Here is a 14,178-nt window from a genome sequence, read left to right as displayed (position 1 = left end):
GCAATATTGTTCGGCTGTCATTGAAATATAAACCACAGAATGAATCTCCTGGCTGTTTTAGGACTAGTTCATTGTTGCCTTGTAAGTACTAAAGTATGCGTTAACAAACAAAGAATGAAATGCTTATGCAATATCTATTGTTTATGGCAGGGTTGTGGCCACGTTTATCCGTGTTTAGTATTATTCATGCTTTTGAAATCCTAAAAAAATACTGTCTGTAATTTTAAAGAAAACATTGCAACGCCATTACTCCCGTAGTGAAACATTTGTGTGAAATGCACTGCGCATTGTAGCATATTGAGAGTGCACCTGTTTTCACATACATACATACATATATATTACTCATCAGGTAATAAATGGCGTTGCATTAGTGTGCTCTCCGGGAATATGATTACTGCAGTGACACGACACATACCCGGAGCGTGGGTGTCAGTCTTACAACCCTGCCAGTATCTCTGTGACCAGGCGACGCTTGCTCTCTTGGCGTCAGTGTTTTTGGTTCACAAGTAGATCACATGTTAGCTGCTCTGCCTCTTCTATTGAGGGACGAGCTGAAGGCTACCGAGAGCGTTGAGTGAATTTCTATTTTATCAGGTCCTTTCAAGGGAGCCGGGCGCCGGGACGTTTACTGGTTTAGATGTATTTTTATACTACAAAGATGTCTCGTGTTGACGGGCTCGTATGGTCGCTGCTAGTCACAGCTCTGTCCGCTTGTCAGGGTAAGTATTTTCATGCGATCGTTTAACAGGCCTCGGGCTAGAAGCAATGGTGGGTGAATTAATTAGTGAGATAACGGTGTAGCAGGGCTGACAATGCGATTTCTAATTAAGTTAATTAATGTGGTAATTTGCAGAACCACGCTAATCAAAACGCAGAGTGGCTGCTGCGGATCTCTTCAGGGAATTAAAACAGGCGTTTTCATTTTTGGTTCATTGCAGTTGTACTTGCATTTCGACTCTGGTTTAAAATGAAGATACAACGACCTGACCTCTTTAACTAGCCCAGTGCTTTGCTTAAACGTCACGGTTTATTGACGGCATGCATTTGTTTGTCCATGACGTCATTCATTTTGTAGGATGCTCAGAACGTTTTTTTTTTTTTTTCAAAACGTCAGTTCGGAGGATTTCTGATTTGACACACCAAGGGGTAAATTTTTTAGCAATTTTTGTGCTTTCATCCGAGCCAATCGGCCAGTGATACTGAAGAGTGGCGGTGAGAGATTTCATTCGCGACCGCTTCCAGCTACAGTTTCATCAACACTCACTGTTTGAAGTCTCAGGCTGCGAGTCTGTTAAGTGCTGTCTTATGTGCAATGGAAAACCATGAATGTTTAAAACAAATATTTAGTTGCCGATTTTAAACATTCTGTGCATTCTGTTGCAGGGTTTTGTATTAAAAAACGTTCCTGGGGGGGATACCAAAAAACATCATTGTAGCAAGTTGCATTGCTGTTTTGCAGTGTCCGCTGAGGAGGACTGCCTGTGGCACGTGGATAAGAATGGCACCTGGCACAATGGCTTTGACTGCCCTCTGGTCTCCTTCTGCTGTGGAAACTGCCATCGACGACACTGCTGCCTGGACCCCTTCCAGATGATCACAGAGAAGCAGCAGAAACACTGCATGCTGTTTCAGTTCAGGTAACGCAGCGCTGCCCGTCCCGTTAAAGGGAGGTTTAATATCGGCTGCGTTTTCCTAACGTTTCTGTTTTAATATCCCGTTACGCACTGTGAGCTCCGTGGTATTCTCTATTGCTGCATCTGCCTCGATCAAGCTGCCGCTGAAAGGAAGGAAGGAAGTGAGGTGGGGAAGCATATTAGCGTTGCGCTCTGCACAGCAGCTCTGAGGTGCAGCGTTGTGTACTTCCATGATAAATCAGAAGCTTGCTCAGCTGGTAAAGGCATGGCCGCATGGGGTGCAGTCAGGGGTCTTGGTTTTATATCACTGTAGGTGTCGGGTTCCGGGGTGTGAAGTCTGAATCGAGACGCGGCCCGTGGATCTGAGCGCCGTGGGGGTCGGCTGGCCTTCGTTCTGTTTGTGGGTTCTGTGTTTCCTGATGCTTGTGTTCCTCTCCTCCCAGCCCCACCACCATCGCTGGCATCGCCTCGTCCATCCTGCTCTTCATGGTGATCATCTCCACGCTGGTCTGCTGCTTCATGTGTTCCTGCTGCTACCTGTACCAGCGCTGGCAGCAAATGAGAACGCCTCACCAAGGTACTGTGCTGCCAGCAGAGCTCCACGCTGGACTCGGCATGAGCTTCGTGCGCTTTTGTTTAAGCTTTTCAAGTTGAAACGTTCAGACTGACACAGCAGCACCAGTCTACCTGGCAATGAAGAAGCAGAAACGTTGTAGCTCATTTATTCAAGCAGTACGTTTCTTTCCACCCTGTTAGTGACTTCTTCGTGAAGTATTTGAAGTGATTGGTTTGAAAGGTTACAGTAGATCTTTTGTTCTGGCACAGGTCAGCATATCCAGATGACCAGTTACCCGAGGGACTTTACATACCCAGCCCAGGGCAAACCCGCGGGAGGTCCTGGTGATCCATACCCGGGAGCACAGCACTACCACCCTGCCGCCATGCCCCCTCACTACCCCTGCGCCGTGCCCCCTGCACCCTACCCGCCTGCAGACCAGGGATACGGATACGGAGTGGCAGGTGAGAGACGGGCATGAAGGGCTGGCATCACACACTGCACGGAGAGAGAGGGACTGTGCTTGTCAATGCAACAAGCACCAGTCCACGTGAATAGTGTTCGGAGATGCCTGTGTGATTTTGTGCTGCAAATTAATAGTGAAATGGTAACTTTGCACAGTCAGGCTGCGGTGCCTGTACAGAAAGGTAGGTATGACCAAACGAAGGGGTCAAAGTGCCTGTATCAGGGATGGAAATTAGACTCCTGTTGCATAGCGGTTTCACCCATTCCAGGTTTTACTACAAGCTTGATTTGCCCCAGTGTGTCTAGGTAACAAGCTGAGGTCTTATTAAAATCAGGAATGGATCAAAGTGCTGTGCAATGGGAGTCTTATTTTCCATCCCTGCTGTATTTGAAGATGGGACGATTATCTCTGCAGAATTCCTTTTTGGCGTTTTCTACAGAAGGATGTATTGCACAGAACCCCTGTCTCATGCACAATGCTGTGCTATGTTCTAAAGAAGTCACCGCACCCTGATAGAGGGATTAACCACGGCCTTTCTGATCTCAGAGATTCCCAATACAAAGTTTAGGAAATGAAACTCCCTGCTTTAAGCAGGTCACGCTCTCTTAGTATTTTTAAGATCCTTTTCTAATAACAGGGATTGTCGTCTGTTACTCGGTGTGTTTTGCAGTGCAAACAAAACTAATCCTGTGTCTCTTTCATGACAGCCCCCCCTCCCTACCCTCCCCCACAGTACAGCGGACTCTGAAGCACAGCCCACGCAGGAGGAGGAGAGTGGAGGGTCTCCAGTGCTTTCAGCACCTCTGTATATGCTTCTGTAACACTGGCTAACGTAGTGCATGCACTCTGTACACTGCAGCATTTCTTTGTGTTTGTCCTGAGCATGGCTGGTGCGAGGAGTCAGAAGGGACGGCACATCCGAGTAAGTGTTTAAACTAAGGGAAGCGTGGAGTTTGATTAGGTGTAAAAGACCTCTCTTTAAAAAGGTAGAATGGAAAGGGGATACAAAAGCATTCTCTTTACCTGAACCCTGGCATTCTTGTAGTTTTGTTTTGCAATTTTTTTTAAAATAAAGTTTAAGCTAAGCAAGATTCAGAGCCACAAGCCTGGCTGCTGAAGACCATGTTTAAAAAAACATTCAATCAAAAAAAGCAAATGAGGCCTCATGGACAATGTGATGAAATACCAAAACAAGACAGAATTGGAAACCAAATAACTGGAATGACACGCTGGTAAGAGAATAACCTGTGCTTTATAAAAACCCTTTCCATCTACCTAGAAGACTCCCCTACACCATTAATAAATAGAGACGTATTGGATTTCTTATCAAATTAGAGAATGTAAGACAGCAGAAGCGTTTTTAATATCCTCTGTAACCCCAAGAGTCCAAACTGAACTGTATTCTGCACCAAGCTGCTGTCCTAATGGAAAGCAGGCCGACCGCAGCTGAAGAAACTAAACTTCAGTATCCGAATCCTCCGAGGAAGAGCGTGAACCTTCTCCAGCTGAGCCTGTAGGGTTACTGGTGAAGAAACACAAACACCTTGAACGAAGAGTAGCCTGTGCTTCTGATACAGAATCTGACCAGTGCAAGGGTGAAACTCAAGCATCACAGCCCCTGTCCGTTCAGTTTTGCACTGGATGTCTGGAGATGCCGTGTTTGCTTGTGGAGATGTGTAGGGATGTTGTTTTTTTTTTTCTTATTGTTTACACTAATTCCCTCATTGCTGTTTACCGCACTTGACTGCTTGTGCCATTTGACCGCAGCATGTGCTGGAGGTGATGTCAGACCGCGTTGAGCATCTGAAGCCTGTTTCATTTATGTGTTGGCATGCACAGCATTTGGAAATGTTTTATTGAACTGTTTCAACAAGTCTAGTCTCTGTCTGTGCTGAATGTGTTGGTGTGGCTTTTTTAATTATTAGTCGGTGTCTTTTGTATTAAACAGCGACATCTAGTGGCACAGCTGTGTATTGCAAGCACTGCTGTCTGAAGTAGCTCTGTAAACTCTATGGCTGCATCTAGACCTGAGAGGAGCTCTTGAGCGCATAGTTAATGCACCTTAACACAGGCTTCATTGTTTTTTTTTTAATTGTTTAACTCAATGCACTCAATGGCAGCTCATAACGGCTGCAGAGCTCCCAGCAAAGGTGCAAGCCTTCATCTCCAGTTGCTTCTGTTGTTTGATTGATTGTATAAAATAACACGATGGATAGTGATATCAAAGAAATTTTAGTAAATAATTCTCTTTAAAAAAAAAAATAAAAAATCCATGTATATATGTGTTTCAGTGGTCGCCCCCCCCCCCCCCCCCCCCCAATTAATTGTTCCTTCCCAATTTAGAATGTCCACTTAGATTTAATGCCACCCTTTATTAAATCTATTCTATCTCAACAAACAATATGTCTCCTTTTTGTGTGTGTGTGTTTTTAAAACAGGCTCCTGAGCAAAAATGGTATTGTTTCTGTTATTTTAAATTGTAATAATTTACAGTGCTTGCAGGCTGTATTTCCAAGCAAGTGTTCAGGGCAGTAGAGATGATGTCATTGTATCTTTGCAATACTGTGTCGCACCAGGAACATTTCTTTTTTTCGAGCTGTAGGTGTTCTTACACGTGTCAGCCACTAGATGTCCACATGCATATCTTGCACGGCTCAAACCATACTGTACACTTCCCTCCAATAAGTATTGGGACATATGCATAACAGATGATATTATTTAAGGATGGCGTTCGCATTAAGATGGATGTAAGGAAGTGAAAATAAGCAGAATTGCACAAGTGGAACTACAATCCTGCAAATATACGCTATGCAAGTCCATTGGAGGTTGAAACAGCTTCCACAGTAAATCATGTATCTTTGGCCGGCACTTGTAGACTAAATTCCCCACTTGGTGCCCCTTGTCCTTTTTGTATTTGTGTGTGGTGATTCAGTCTAGAGCCCTCACTGCAGCTACACACTGTGTCAGAGGCTGTCAGTAAGTCATGGATGTGCACAGGAAAACAAGTATTTGGTTTCATGCTGAGACACAAGCTTAGATCATCAGGGGTCCTCGAGGACAGGTAACAAACCATTGCAGTAAGGAGGCGTCTTGCAAATTGCCAGTGTGATTGCCAGCCAAGTGCGCAGTCTATCCCAGCCCTGCTTTGCTTACAAAGCCGACCTCATGAACGCAGCATTTCTGCAATGAAAACAGGCAGTTTCAGCTTCTACATTTCTAGAGCTCTCCCTGCATCTCGCTCCCTTCTTCCTCCGATTGCCTTTAAAAGGATAAATGTTTCGGCACTAAATTTGGGCATGCAGCTCCTCAGGATTCTGAAGAATGTCCTCAGATTTCAGCCTGCTTTGATAGGCCGAGCAAAGCTCCCCACTGCCTTATCTGATTCGCTGAGCAGCTCGCAACTGCCCAGCTACTCAGCCAATAGCTGCAGAGTTGGGCAGAGTCAATGCCAGTCTGTTTTTGACTTGACATGAGTCCTGCCTTCTCGTTTCTTGGGCTGCTTTGAAGGTTTGTGTGGACACTTGCTTTAAGGGAAATAAACTAGCCCTGGGTTATTTATTTTTGTTTTCTTTTTGTGTCTCTTAATTGAGAGACAGACCCTTATAATTGAACAGACTATTGGAACTACAGCAGACAGCCAGCATGTCCAGGTGCAGAAGACAAGTGAGTGAAGACCCAGATATTGATAATCTTCTGGCCGACCTCTCCCCAGAGGAGATGAAGGAGCTGGAGAAAGAGCTGGACGTTGAGGACCCAGACTACAAAGTGCCTGTGGGTTTGAGGCAGAGAAACCAGACCGACAAACACCCCTCCAAATGCTACAACCGAGGAGCGATGCTGGACTACTGCGAGCGAGAAACCAAGAAGCTGATTGAGAGAGAGCTGTCCGTCGAGCAGGGAGAGGTGAGGCGGACCAGCTTTCAATATCCCTGCTTCAAAAATACAACGAATTTCACCAATCTATCAACCCCTCACCCATAACTATAATGCAATCTGGTTTCGCAGGCTCCGATTAGCCCCAGTCTTGGACTAGATAATGATAGGCAGTCCAAGATTTGTGTTGATCAGGTACTGTGAAAGCAACTAAGTGCTAGAATACTTAGTCAGGTAAATAAGTCATATTCTATCCCAGTGTCGTTAGGAAGCCGAAACACACTCGTATTTAGGATTTGTGATGACAGAACTGTGTTTATAAGACCTTCTCATGTGGGTTATGTAGGGAGGGACCTCTCGCACTATTTTAAAAGGAACAACAGTTTACAACTGGCTGAAGCCTGTGCTCAAAGGGGCTTTAAAAAAACAAGATCTAATACTGTGGCTACAATGCACGCCCCTTAAGGGTGTTATAGTTTACACATTACATATTACTGCTGAACACGCCCTTTGTCACCAAGACTTGATTTCACATTTATATTCAAAGATTTAAAAATCTAATCTAATAAAATGGTGAATCACAAAAGGTTCGTTACCATGAAATCTTTCTGGACCGCTGTGGGTTCGGAATTCAGTCTTGTGTTTTAAGACGTTCTCCTACCCCTATGACTAAATCAAAGCAAAAAGTCAAAGCCTTGTGCACGTTGTAGGCTCTCTGTACTCCAGGGAATGATCACATATGTTTTAAACTTTATTCATGGGAATAGCCAGCTCTGAATTGGCTGCTTTCCTTGCTGGTCTCAGAATCTTTTCTTCTGGGCTCGGTTGAAAAACCCTGACGCTGTGTGAGACCTGAATACACAGGGTGTGGGTGCTTGAGACTGCTAATAAAGAAACCGGGTCTGTCATGCTGTGTGCTACTCAATAAACATTTAACAAGGTGGTCTACGTGTGAGTTTCTTTAGCACTTCAACCTAAACGCACTTGGAACATTTCACGAGAAGCCCTCATATAAACTACTAGAAAGTTTGTGTGCGAGAATGCATGTTTACAGTGGTGGTGTTTATACAGAAAGACTTCCCTGCCCACATATTTAGAATGACATTTCTGTTGTCTTAATCATAAGCTTGTAGTAGTATTGTGGTTGCGTTGTGTTTGTTTATGACTGCTGACGTCTGTCTGTCCTGCCAGGACCTGTTGGAAATAAGTCTCAAAAGGTTCCATTCATTATGTTGCTTATTCGTTAAGAGCGGTGATTTAAGTTGGGTTTTGACCATTTTTCGGATTCTCAATAAGGAAATAGAATCAGGGTGTGCTCTTATGGAAACTCTCTGAAGCATGACTGTCTCTCAGTGTTTAATTAACTCCTATTTTTTTTAAAGGAGAAAAACAAACAAACCCCTCTTGCGCATTGCGACTCCAGACCAGAGACTCTTAACAGAGTAGCACATGCCTCTTGGTCCCTAAACACTTCCTGTGCTGTAGGTCACAAGGCCCGATTGCAGGTGGATCGTTGAAGTAAGACTGCCAGGAAGCAGCTGTTTGATCTGGAAGAGCGTGGGAGTCTTGTTTTCAACTTGCTCTGTTCCAGATCTGTGACTTTAGTAACAAACACTTTACATGGCAATAGACATCTCGCAGTCAAGGGTTTACTCGGGGCTGATTGGAACTCCAATCCTAGCTTTCTGTTTCGTGAGATACTTCTGTCTTTGCACTGGCTGTTCAATTTGTCCAAAATGAAAGATGTTTTTTTCAGAATCAACTTGCCATGAGCATGAAGAAAAAACACGAGGCAGTCTGAGAAAAAACCAAACAAAAAAAAACCAAACATTGGATTTCTGTGAGCAAGTATTTTTAAACAAGCAGGACAATAAGAAATGACCGCGAGAGTTACAGCGATGTCTGCTGTTTCATAGAGTCCGCAAGGCTGTACGTCACACACTGCAAACCCCGCTTCGTCAATGAGACGTCAGAGCAGGTTCATCAGAAAACACATACTATGATCCTGTACAAAAACCCTATAGCATCCTATCATATACTGCAGTGTAACCTGCAGAAGCGATCGAGGACTTGCACCTGTGCATGGTCTCAGTATACATTAGACGCAGTTTGCATCATTAAAATAGGAACCCAGGGCTGTCCTCAGAATAAGTCATGCTTACAACGTACCCCTCCATAGTAGCTTACTGTGTGTAGCCAAGATTACTCGATGTAAGCTTCCTGTTTAAATCCCACATCTCTTCTGAACTCAGAGCTAACTGAGGATGTGAAATATTGGCTCTCGTTTCTGTTCACTCAGGGTCTCCCTCCCCTTTGAATTACTACAGTGGTCTTCTCATAGGTCAAGCTTAGCAGCCAGCTGTACTGGGCAGAGGGGAGAGGGTGACCTTTTGGCTTCAGGCCACACTTGGTACTGGTGTGCTGACTGTCTGAATAAGTATGAAATCAAACCCTGTGCTGCCGAAGCAATGAAGTCAAGTTATGAAGTAGCTTCGAAGGACATTTTCACAGATCTTATTTTTATGATGTTAGTCCCGATTGCATTTTGAAAGGTTGGGTTTGAAATTTGTTGTTACTGTGTGTGTTGTTCAGGGACTTTGTGCTTTGAGTTCAGGAGCTGCTCATGAAATCCAGTGACAGCACCGAGGCCGCCTGGCCGTATCGTAATTGTAGAGCATCCTCCAGGCTAGGAAAGGAACGGCTGCTTTCTCGACACATCCACGATTCTGCAGTCTGGATTCCTGCGCTGCTAGTTTATGTTCTCAGTTCCTTTTAAGGAAGGGTATGTGCTGCTGGGAGAGCACAGTAACTCTGCCCACAAACAAAGATGCCGTTTCCTCCAAATTCTTGTATTTAAAACACACCCTGGTGGAAAAATTCCAGAAATGACCAGCACGGCTGTACCCTGGTCAGAGCTGGTGGCTGTACTGGTTTTAAGTCACTCCAAAGCTGGTCAAAGGGTCAGTGTATAGTAAACCGTTTAAAGTGTATTTAGAGTACTCATGATTGGAGACTGTGATACACATGTATTACTTTAAAGACTTTAAAACAAGAACTTGTTCAATGTATTTGTGAATCAGGTGTTTTTTTATATACTGTAGAAGCTGGATTTCTAGTAACAAACTTGTGATTGTTGGATTTTCAGCAGTGACAGCAGCACAGGCTATTTAAGAAAACAAGCTATAAATTATATAGTGTTGAAATAAAGCAGATGCATGCATTAAAGAACCCTGTGGTGTCAAGTTAACTCGTAATGCAGCTCTGTTTTAATGAACCGCTGTTTGCATATTCACAAGAACATGCAGATCTGAATCAACCATGCAGATCTACATATAACTCTACTAAACAAGCGCTTGCCCTTCAGTGTTAGTGCGGTGGGTTTGATGAGCTTTGTCATGACACGTTTACCGGAACGTCTTTGTTTCTCGTTGTTTAGGAAGAACCAGACAGCAGAGAAACCAAAGCCAGTGAGCCAGAAAAGCAAGATCCGGGGAAAGACAACAGGAAAGAGGATCGCCTGAGAAGAATGGGCCGGAGCCGCGAGGAGAGGAGCAGCCAATCAAACAGCAAGGAGACGCAGGAGAAGAGCGAGCAGGCCAGAGAGAAACCAGAGAAGAAGACAGGGAAGGAGGAAAGGACAGTGACGAAGGAGGACAAGAAAGACACCGATAAGGAACAGAAGTGCGTGGAGTCCGAAAGCAGAGACGAGACGAGCACCAAAACCTCCCAGTCAGAAAACTGCCCTGCTAAAGACGTGACGGACAGCCCTGTAAGCAAAGTGAAAGAGGAGGAGGAGGAGGACGAGGAGGAGGCTGCCCCCAGCATCTTCGATGAAACCCTGGAGAAAATCCAGAACAACGACCCCGAGCTGACCGAACTCAACGTGAACAACTCTGAAGTGATAAAGACTGATATGCTGATCCGCTTCTCCGAGGCCCTGAAGACCAACACCTTTGTGAAGGTCTTCGCCTTGGCTAACACCCGAGCCGACGACCACGTCGCCATCGCCATCGGCGCCATGCTGAGGACTAACAAAACCGTCAAGAGCCTCAATCTCGACTCCAATCATCTCACCAGCAAGGGCATCTCCGCCGTCGTCCGAGCCCTGCAGTGCAACTCCACTCTCACCGAGCTGCGCTTCCATAACCAGAGGCACATCTGCGGAGGCAAGACGGAGATGGAGATGGCCAAGATCCTGAAGGAGAACTCCACCCTGCTGAAGCTGGGCTACCACTTTGAGCTGGCCGGTCCTCGGATGACCATGACCAACATCTTGAGCAGGAACATGGACAAGCAGAGGCAGAAGCGGCTTCTGGAGCAGAAGCTGGCCCAGGGAGACGGGGAGAAGAAGAGCTCTCTAGAGGTCCCCAAGGTGGAAGGCTTTAACAAGAGCTCCCCCAGGCCATCCCCGCAGTGCTCCCCTAGATCTTCCCCCTGGTCCTCTCCGAAGGTCACCCCGAAGAGAGCGGGAGGACCCCCGCCTCCACCCCCACCCCCTCCCCCTGCACCCCCGCTCAACGGGGAGAACCCCAGGAACTCCCTGAGCCCTGTCTCTGAGAGGAAGCTGGAGGGGTGCTCCTCACCCCCTGCTCAGGAGAAGAACAAGCGGGACCAGCTGCTGGCCTCCATCCGCTGCAGCAATAAGAAGGGTCTTAGAAAGGTAGGGTTTGTACTGAGAAACGCTGAGAGAAACTCCAATTCCATGACAAACATTTCGACCACAAAGTCTTTGACCCTGGGATGATCAGGGGTGAGTTTACATGAAATGCAGGAAAGTAACCCACAGTAAAGGTCTCCCCCCAGTCATGCTGCAGTCCTACCAGGATTTGTATGCTATGCATAATTTCAAATAATGTAAAGACTGGTGAGAGACACGTTTTCAGTTTCTATATGTAACCTGACTCTATGATCAGACCTTGAATTGATATTCCGTAAAGTGATCCCAGCTCACTCTAGACCTTTGAGAGAGAGAAGCTGATGAAATAACTGAATAAATCGGCCATGCGTTCCCATTTGTTATTGTAACCTAATGAAAATACAAAACAGCTGTCAAAATCTGCCTTTATATATCAATACACGGTAACATTAAAAAAAAAAAAAAACGTTATGATGTTATTCTTCATAATCTGTTACTTATTTCACTGGATATATCATTAATGTTCACAGCCGGCATGCATAGTGAACTGCACCAGTAACCCGGGCTTTTCCATCCTCTCTCCTTCTCGCTAGGTTGAAGTACCCAAGCTATTGCGATAAGGAAGGACATCTCATTAACCTTGAGGAGATTGCAACCCTCATCTTCATGACTTTTCAAACTAGACACCAGGATGCAGTCTCGCCGCTTCAGAAATGCAAGGGTCTTTGTTCGCACGCCTCGCTGCACTCTGGAACTTTGATCTGAATTGACGGCTGGCCTCGGTCTGGTGTTGGCTGCCTGCGGTGGATTCAGCAGAGAGATTAAATTGAAAGCCTGTTGTATTGTTAATTTGTTAGGCGTTGTGAGTAAGCGCGTGTCGCTTCTTGGTTTTTTTTGTGGGTTATATACCACACTGTGTAAGGCTGTTGAAATGTGTGCAGGAGGTATGGGATGGGATGCAGTCTGTCAGTAAGTATCGTATTCAGCGGAATGACGGTTTGCTGGGAATATTCCAAAGGTTTTAAACATTTTAGAAGGTGGAAAAGAATGGTTTTTAATGGGTGAGCTTGTGGGATTGGTTAGTCATTTGGGAGGCTGTATTTTTAGATATTAAGCGGGTAATATTAACCCAATTAGAAATACCTTTTTCTTACAGTTGAAATGTCTTATACTGGACTGACACGTACAGGACACATAACAAGGCGATGCCAGTCCTACTTTTGTACTCTTTGCTTTATCCTTCTTATCCGACGTCTTGTATATTAAACTCTTTTATGTGCATTTGAAGAGCAGACGGTGATGTATCCAGAGAGACCAAGATATCTGGTGAGGGAGCGGTCTGAATGGGTCCAAATGGGCACTCCAGGTAACAGACAGGGAGCTCAGCAATAGCTTTGACTGTGCGCAGCAGCAGCACGGGACACAAGGCTGTAAACATTCCATCACAGCTCTCCCAGCTGCTGTGCTGCAGAGACAACGTGTACGTTTATAGAAAGATAGTGTTTTAAAAAAAAAAAAATTAAATAAGAAGGTACGTGCATTTTAAAGAACCATTGAACGACATTCCTTATTAGCGCACTTGAAATGCATTCAAATATGAATCTTCAAAGGCAGACCTATGAAGGACCGCCGGAGGGAAGAATCTGTTTCCCTGTTGCGTGGTGAGAGGTCCTGTTTGAAGTTCTGAAGACTGTGGACCACTTTCATAATCACATGTGTGTTTTGAGTCTGTTAACACCCTACAAGGATTAGCATGGCTGCATGCAAGGTTCATGTTTCAGTGATGCTTTAAATATTACACAGAACATGTACAATACAAAGGTACACTGTGGGTAAAGTTAATGCCATCAGTAATTTCAAGACAGAATTTTAAGGTAAAACCTTTTTTTAAAAGTCAAGACAGATACACCTTACTGGCTGAAATGCTTGTCTGCTTGACTTGCATCATCACAGTTCATAGTTTGTAAATGTTTCTTTTTAAATGATAATGTATGGTGGCAGATCCCTCTTTTTTGACATCTTCACTTCTTTATTATAAAGTTTGGGGGGTAAATCTAAATCTCTAGTGAAATACTTTGTTCAAGGCCATAGGCACTGCACAGAGCAGTGAAAGGATAATTTAAACAAAGGCTTTGTTACACAGTAAGTTATATTTTCAGCAATACAGTAGAAGACTGCTTACCAAGAGTTTTCAATGATTCAAGTGTACAAATATTTATCTACAGGGGAGAACTGCCAGTGCGTTTACCAGCATGTAAATATGTTGTAGCTTGACCCTATTTTTCTATAGAATTTTGATATACTGTATACTGAATATGTCATCGTTTGGATATGTAAACCCTGATTCAATAACAGACACACTGGTACAGTAAATAAACTTCTCACCATCATTAATAATCAATGCAATGCTTGTGTTCAGCTTTGATTGCCTGGTTAGAATTCTGAAGGTATCTATATGGAGAGAGTCCAAGCAGACCCAGCTGGGCTTAAAGGACTGATTACAAAGACAGGCTGAAAGAACTGAATCTATTCAACCCAGTAGAAAGCACAATCAACTTTAACATCTTAAAAGGAGTTGATATAGGTGACCTGAACCAATACTTGAAGCACAGCAGCCAGGATTGAATCATGAAGACCCTTTGATTGATGTAGCCTGCGTAAGGTATATGGTAGGCAACTGATCTCTGAGTCAAAACACCTTGCACAGATTATCACAAAAAAAAAAATGTTTTTGCAATAAGAAACACTTTCACCATACACAAAAATAGAAGTAAAAAAACACTTCCTGTGTTACAGAAACTCTGGAGTTGTTGCAGGAAGTCGTAAGCGATATTTCTTTTCTGGTGTATTATTGTCACACAGCACCATCCACTAATGAGAGACTAGAAGTGAGTTTATGTGTCAGGCTTATCCTCCTGAGTAATAGACAGAGAGTGAACATTGCCAGCAGCTTCTGAACCCCGCTGCTCTGTAGAAATGCCTATATTTGGTCATTTTAATGGAAGCAGTGTTT

At 44.5% G+C, this 14,178-nt stretch overlaps 2 protein-coding genes across 3 annotated transcripts; both read left to right on the top strand.

Moving 5' to 3' along the window:
- The first annotated feature begins 70 nt into the window (after window positions 1-70).
- LOC117427918 (protein shisa-4) lies at window positions 71-4,925 on the top strand. 2 transcript variants are annotated; one of them, XM_034046313.3, is made up of 5 exons: window positions 71-719; window positions 1,460-1,637; window positions 2,078-2,211; window positions 2,460-2,654; window positions 3,364-4,925. In XM_034046313.3, exons 1-5 carry the CDS (start codon window positions 638-640, stop codon window positions 3,402-3,404), a joined length of 630 nt encoding a protein of 209 aa, XP_033902204.3. In that variant the 5' UTR covers window positions 71-637; the 3' UTR covers window positions 3,405-4,925. The 2 variants fall into 2 exon arrangements, with proteins under 2 accessions (XP_033902204.3, XP_058861141.1); XM_059005158.1 differs by lacking the exon at window positions 71-719 and adding an exon at window positions 893-1,146.
- Window positions 4,926-6,109: 1,184 nt separating this feature from the next.
- LOC117965990 (leiomodin-1-like) lies at window positions 6,110-13,566 on the top strand. The gene is made up of 3 exons (XM_034911206.2): window positions 6,110-6,559; window positions 9,966-11,189; window positions 11,759-13,566. The coding sequence occupies exons 1-3, from the start codon at window positions 6,299-6,301 to the stop codon at window positions 11,783-11,785; spliced, it is 1,512 nt and encodes a 503-aa protein (XP_034767097.2). The 5' UTR covers window positions 6,110-6,298; the 3' UTR covers window positions 11,786-13,566.
- Window positions 13,567-14,178: the final 612 nt, after the last annotated feature.

Source organism: Acipenser ruthenus, chromosome 30 (genome assembly GCF_902713425.1).
Source record: "Acipenser ruthenus chromosome 30, fAciRut3.2 maternal haplotype, whole genome shotgun sequence".
In the NCBI taxonomy this organism is placed as follows: domain Eukaryota; kingdom Metazoa; phylum Chordata; class Actinopteri; order Acipenseriformes; family Acipenseridae; genus Acipenser; species Acipenser ruthenus.
The sequence above is the reverse complement of the archived record's forward strand: the minus strand, read 5'-3'. Positions and strand labels throughout refer to the sequence as shown.

What these genes read in the sequence shown, in the direction of transcription:
- LOC117427918 (XM_034046313.3), top strand. Translation starts at nt 638, where the DNA reads ATGTATTTTTATACTACAAAGATGTCTCGTGTTGACGGGCTCGTATGG. An exon ending in AGCTCTGTCCGCTTGTCAGG is followed by an intron (nt 720 to 1,459) that starts GTAAGTATTTTC and finishes GCTGTTTTGCAG; the next exon opens with TGTCCGCTGAGGAGGACTGC. An exon ending in TGCATGCTGTTTCAGTTCAG is followed by an intron (nt 1,638 to 2,077) that starts GTAACGCAGCGC and finishes CTCTCCTCCCAG; the next exon opens with CCCCACCACCATCGCTGGCA.
- LOC117965990 (XM_034911206.2), top strand. Translation starts at nt 6,299, where the DNA reads ATGTCCAGGTGCAGAAGACAAGTGAGTGAAGACCCAGATATTGATAAT. An exon ending in TGTCCGTCGAGCAGGGAGAG is followed by an intron (nt 6,560 to 9,965) that starts GTGAGGCGGACC and finishes CTCGTTGTTTAG; the next exon opens with GAAGAACCAGACAGCAGAGA. An exon ending in ATAAGAAGGGTCTTAGAAAG is followed by an intron (nt 11,190 to 11,758) that starts GTAGGGTTTGTA and finishes CCTTCTCGCTAG; the next exon opens with GTTGAAGTACCCAAGCTATT.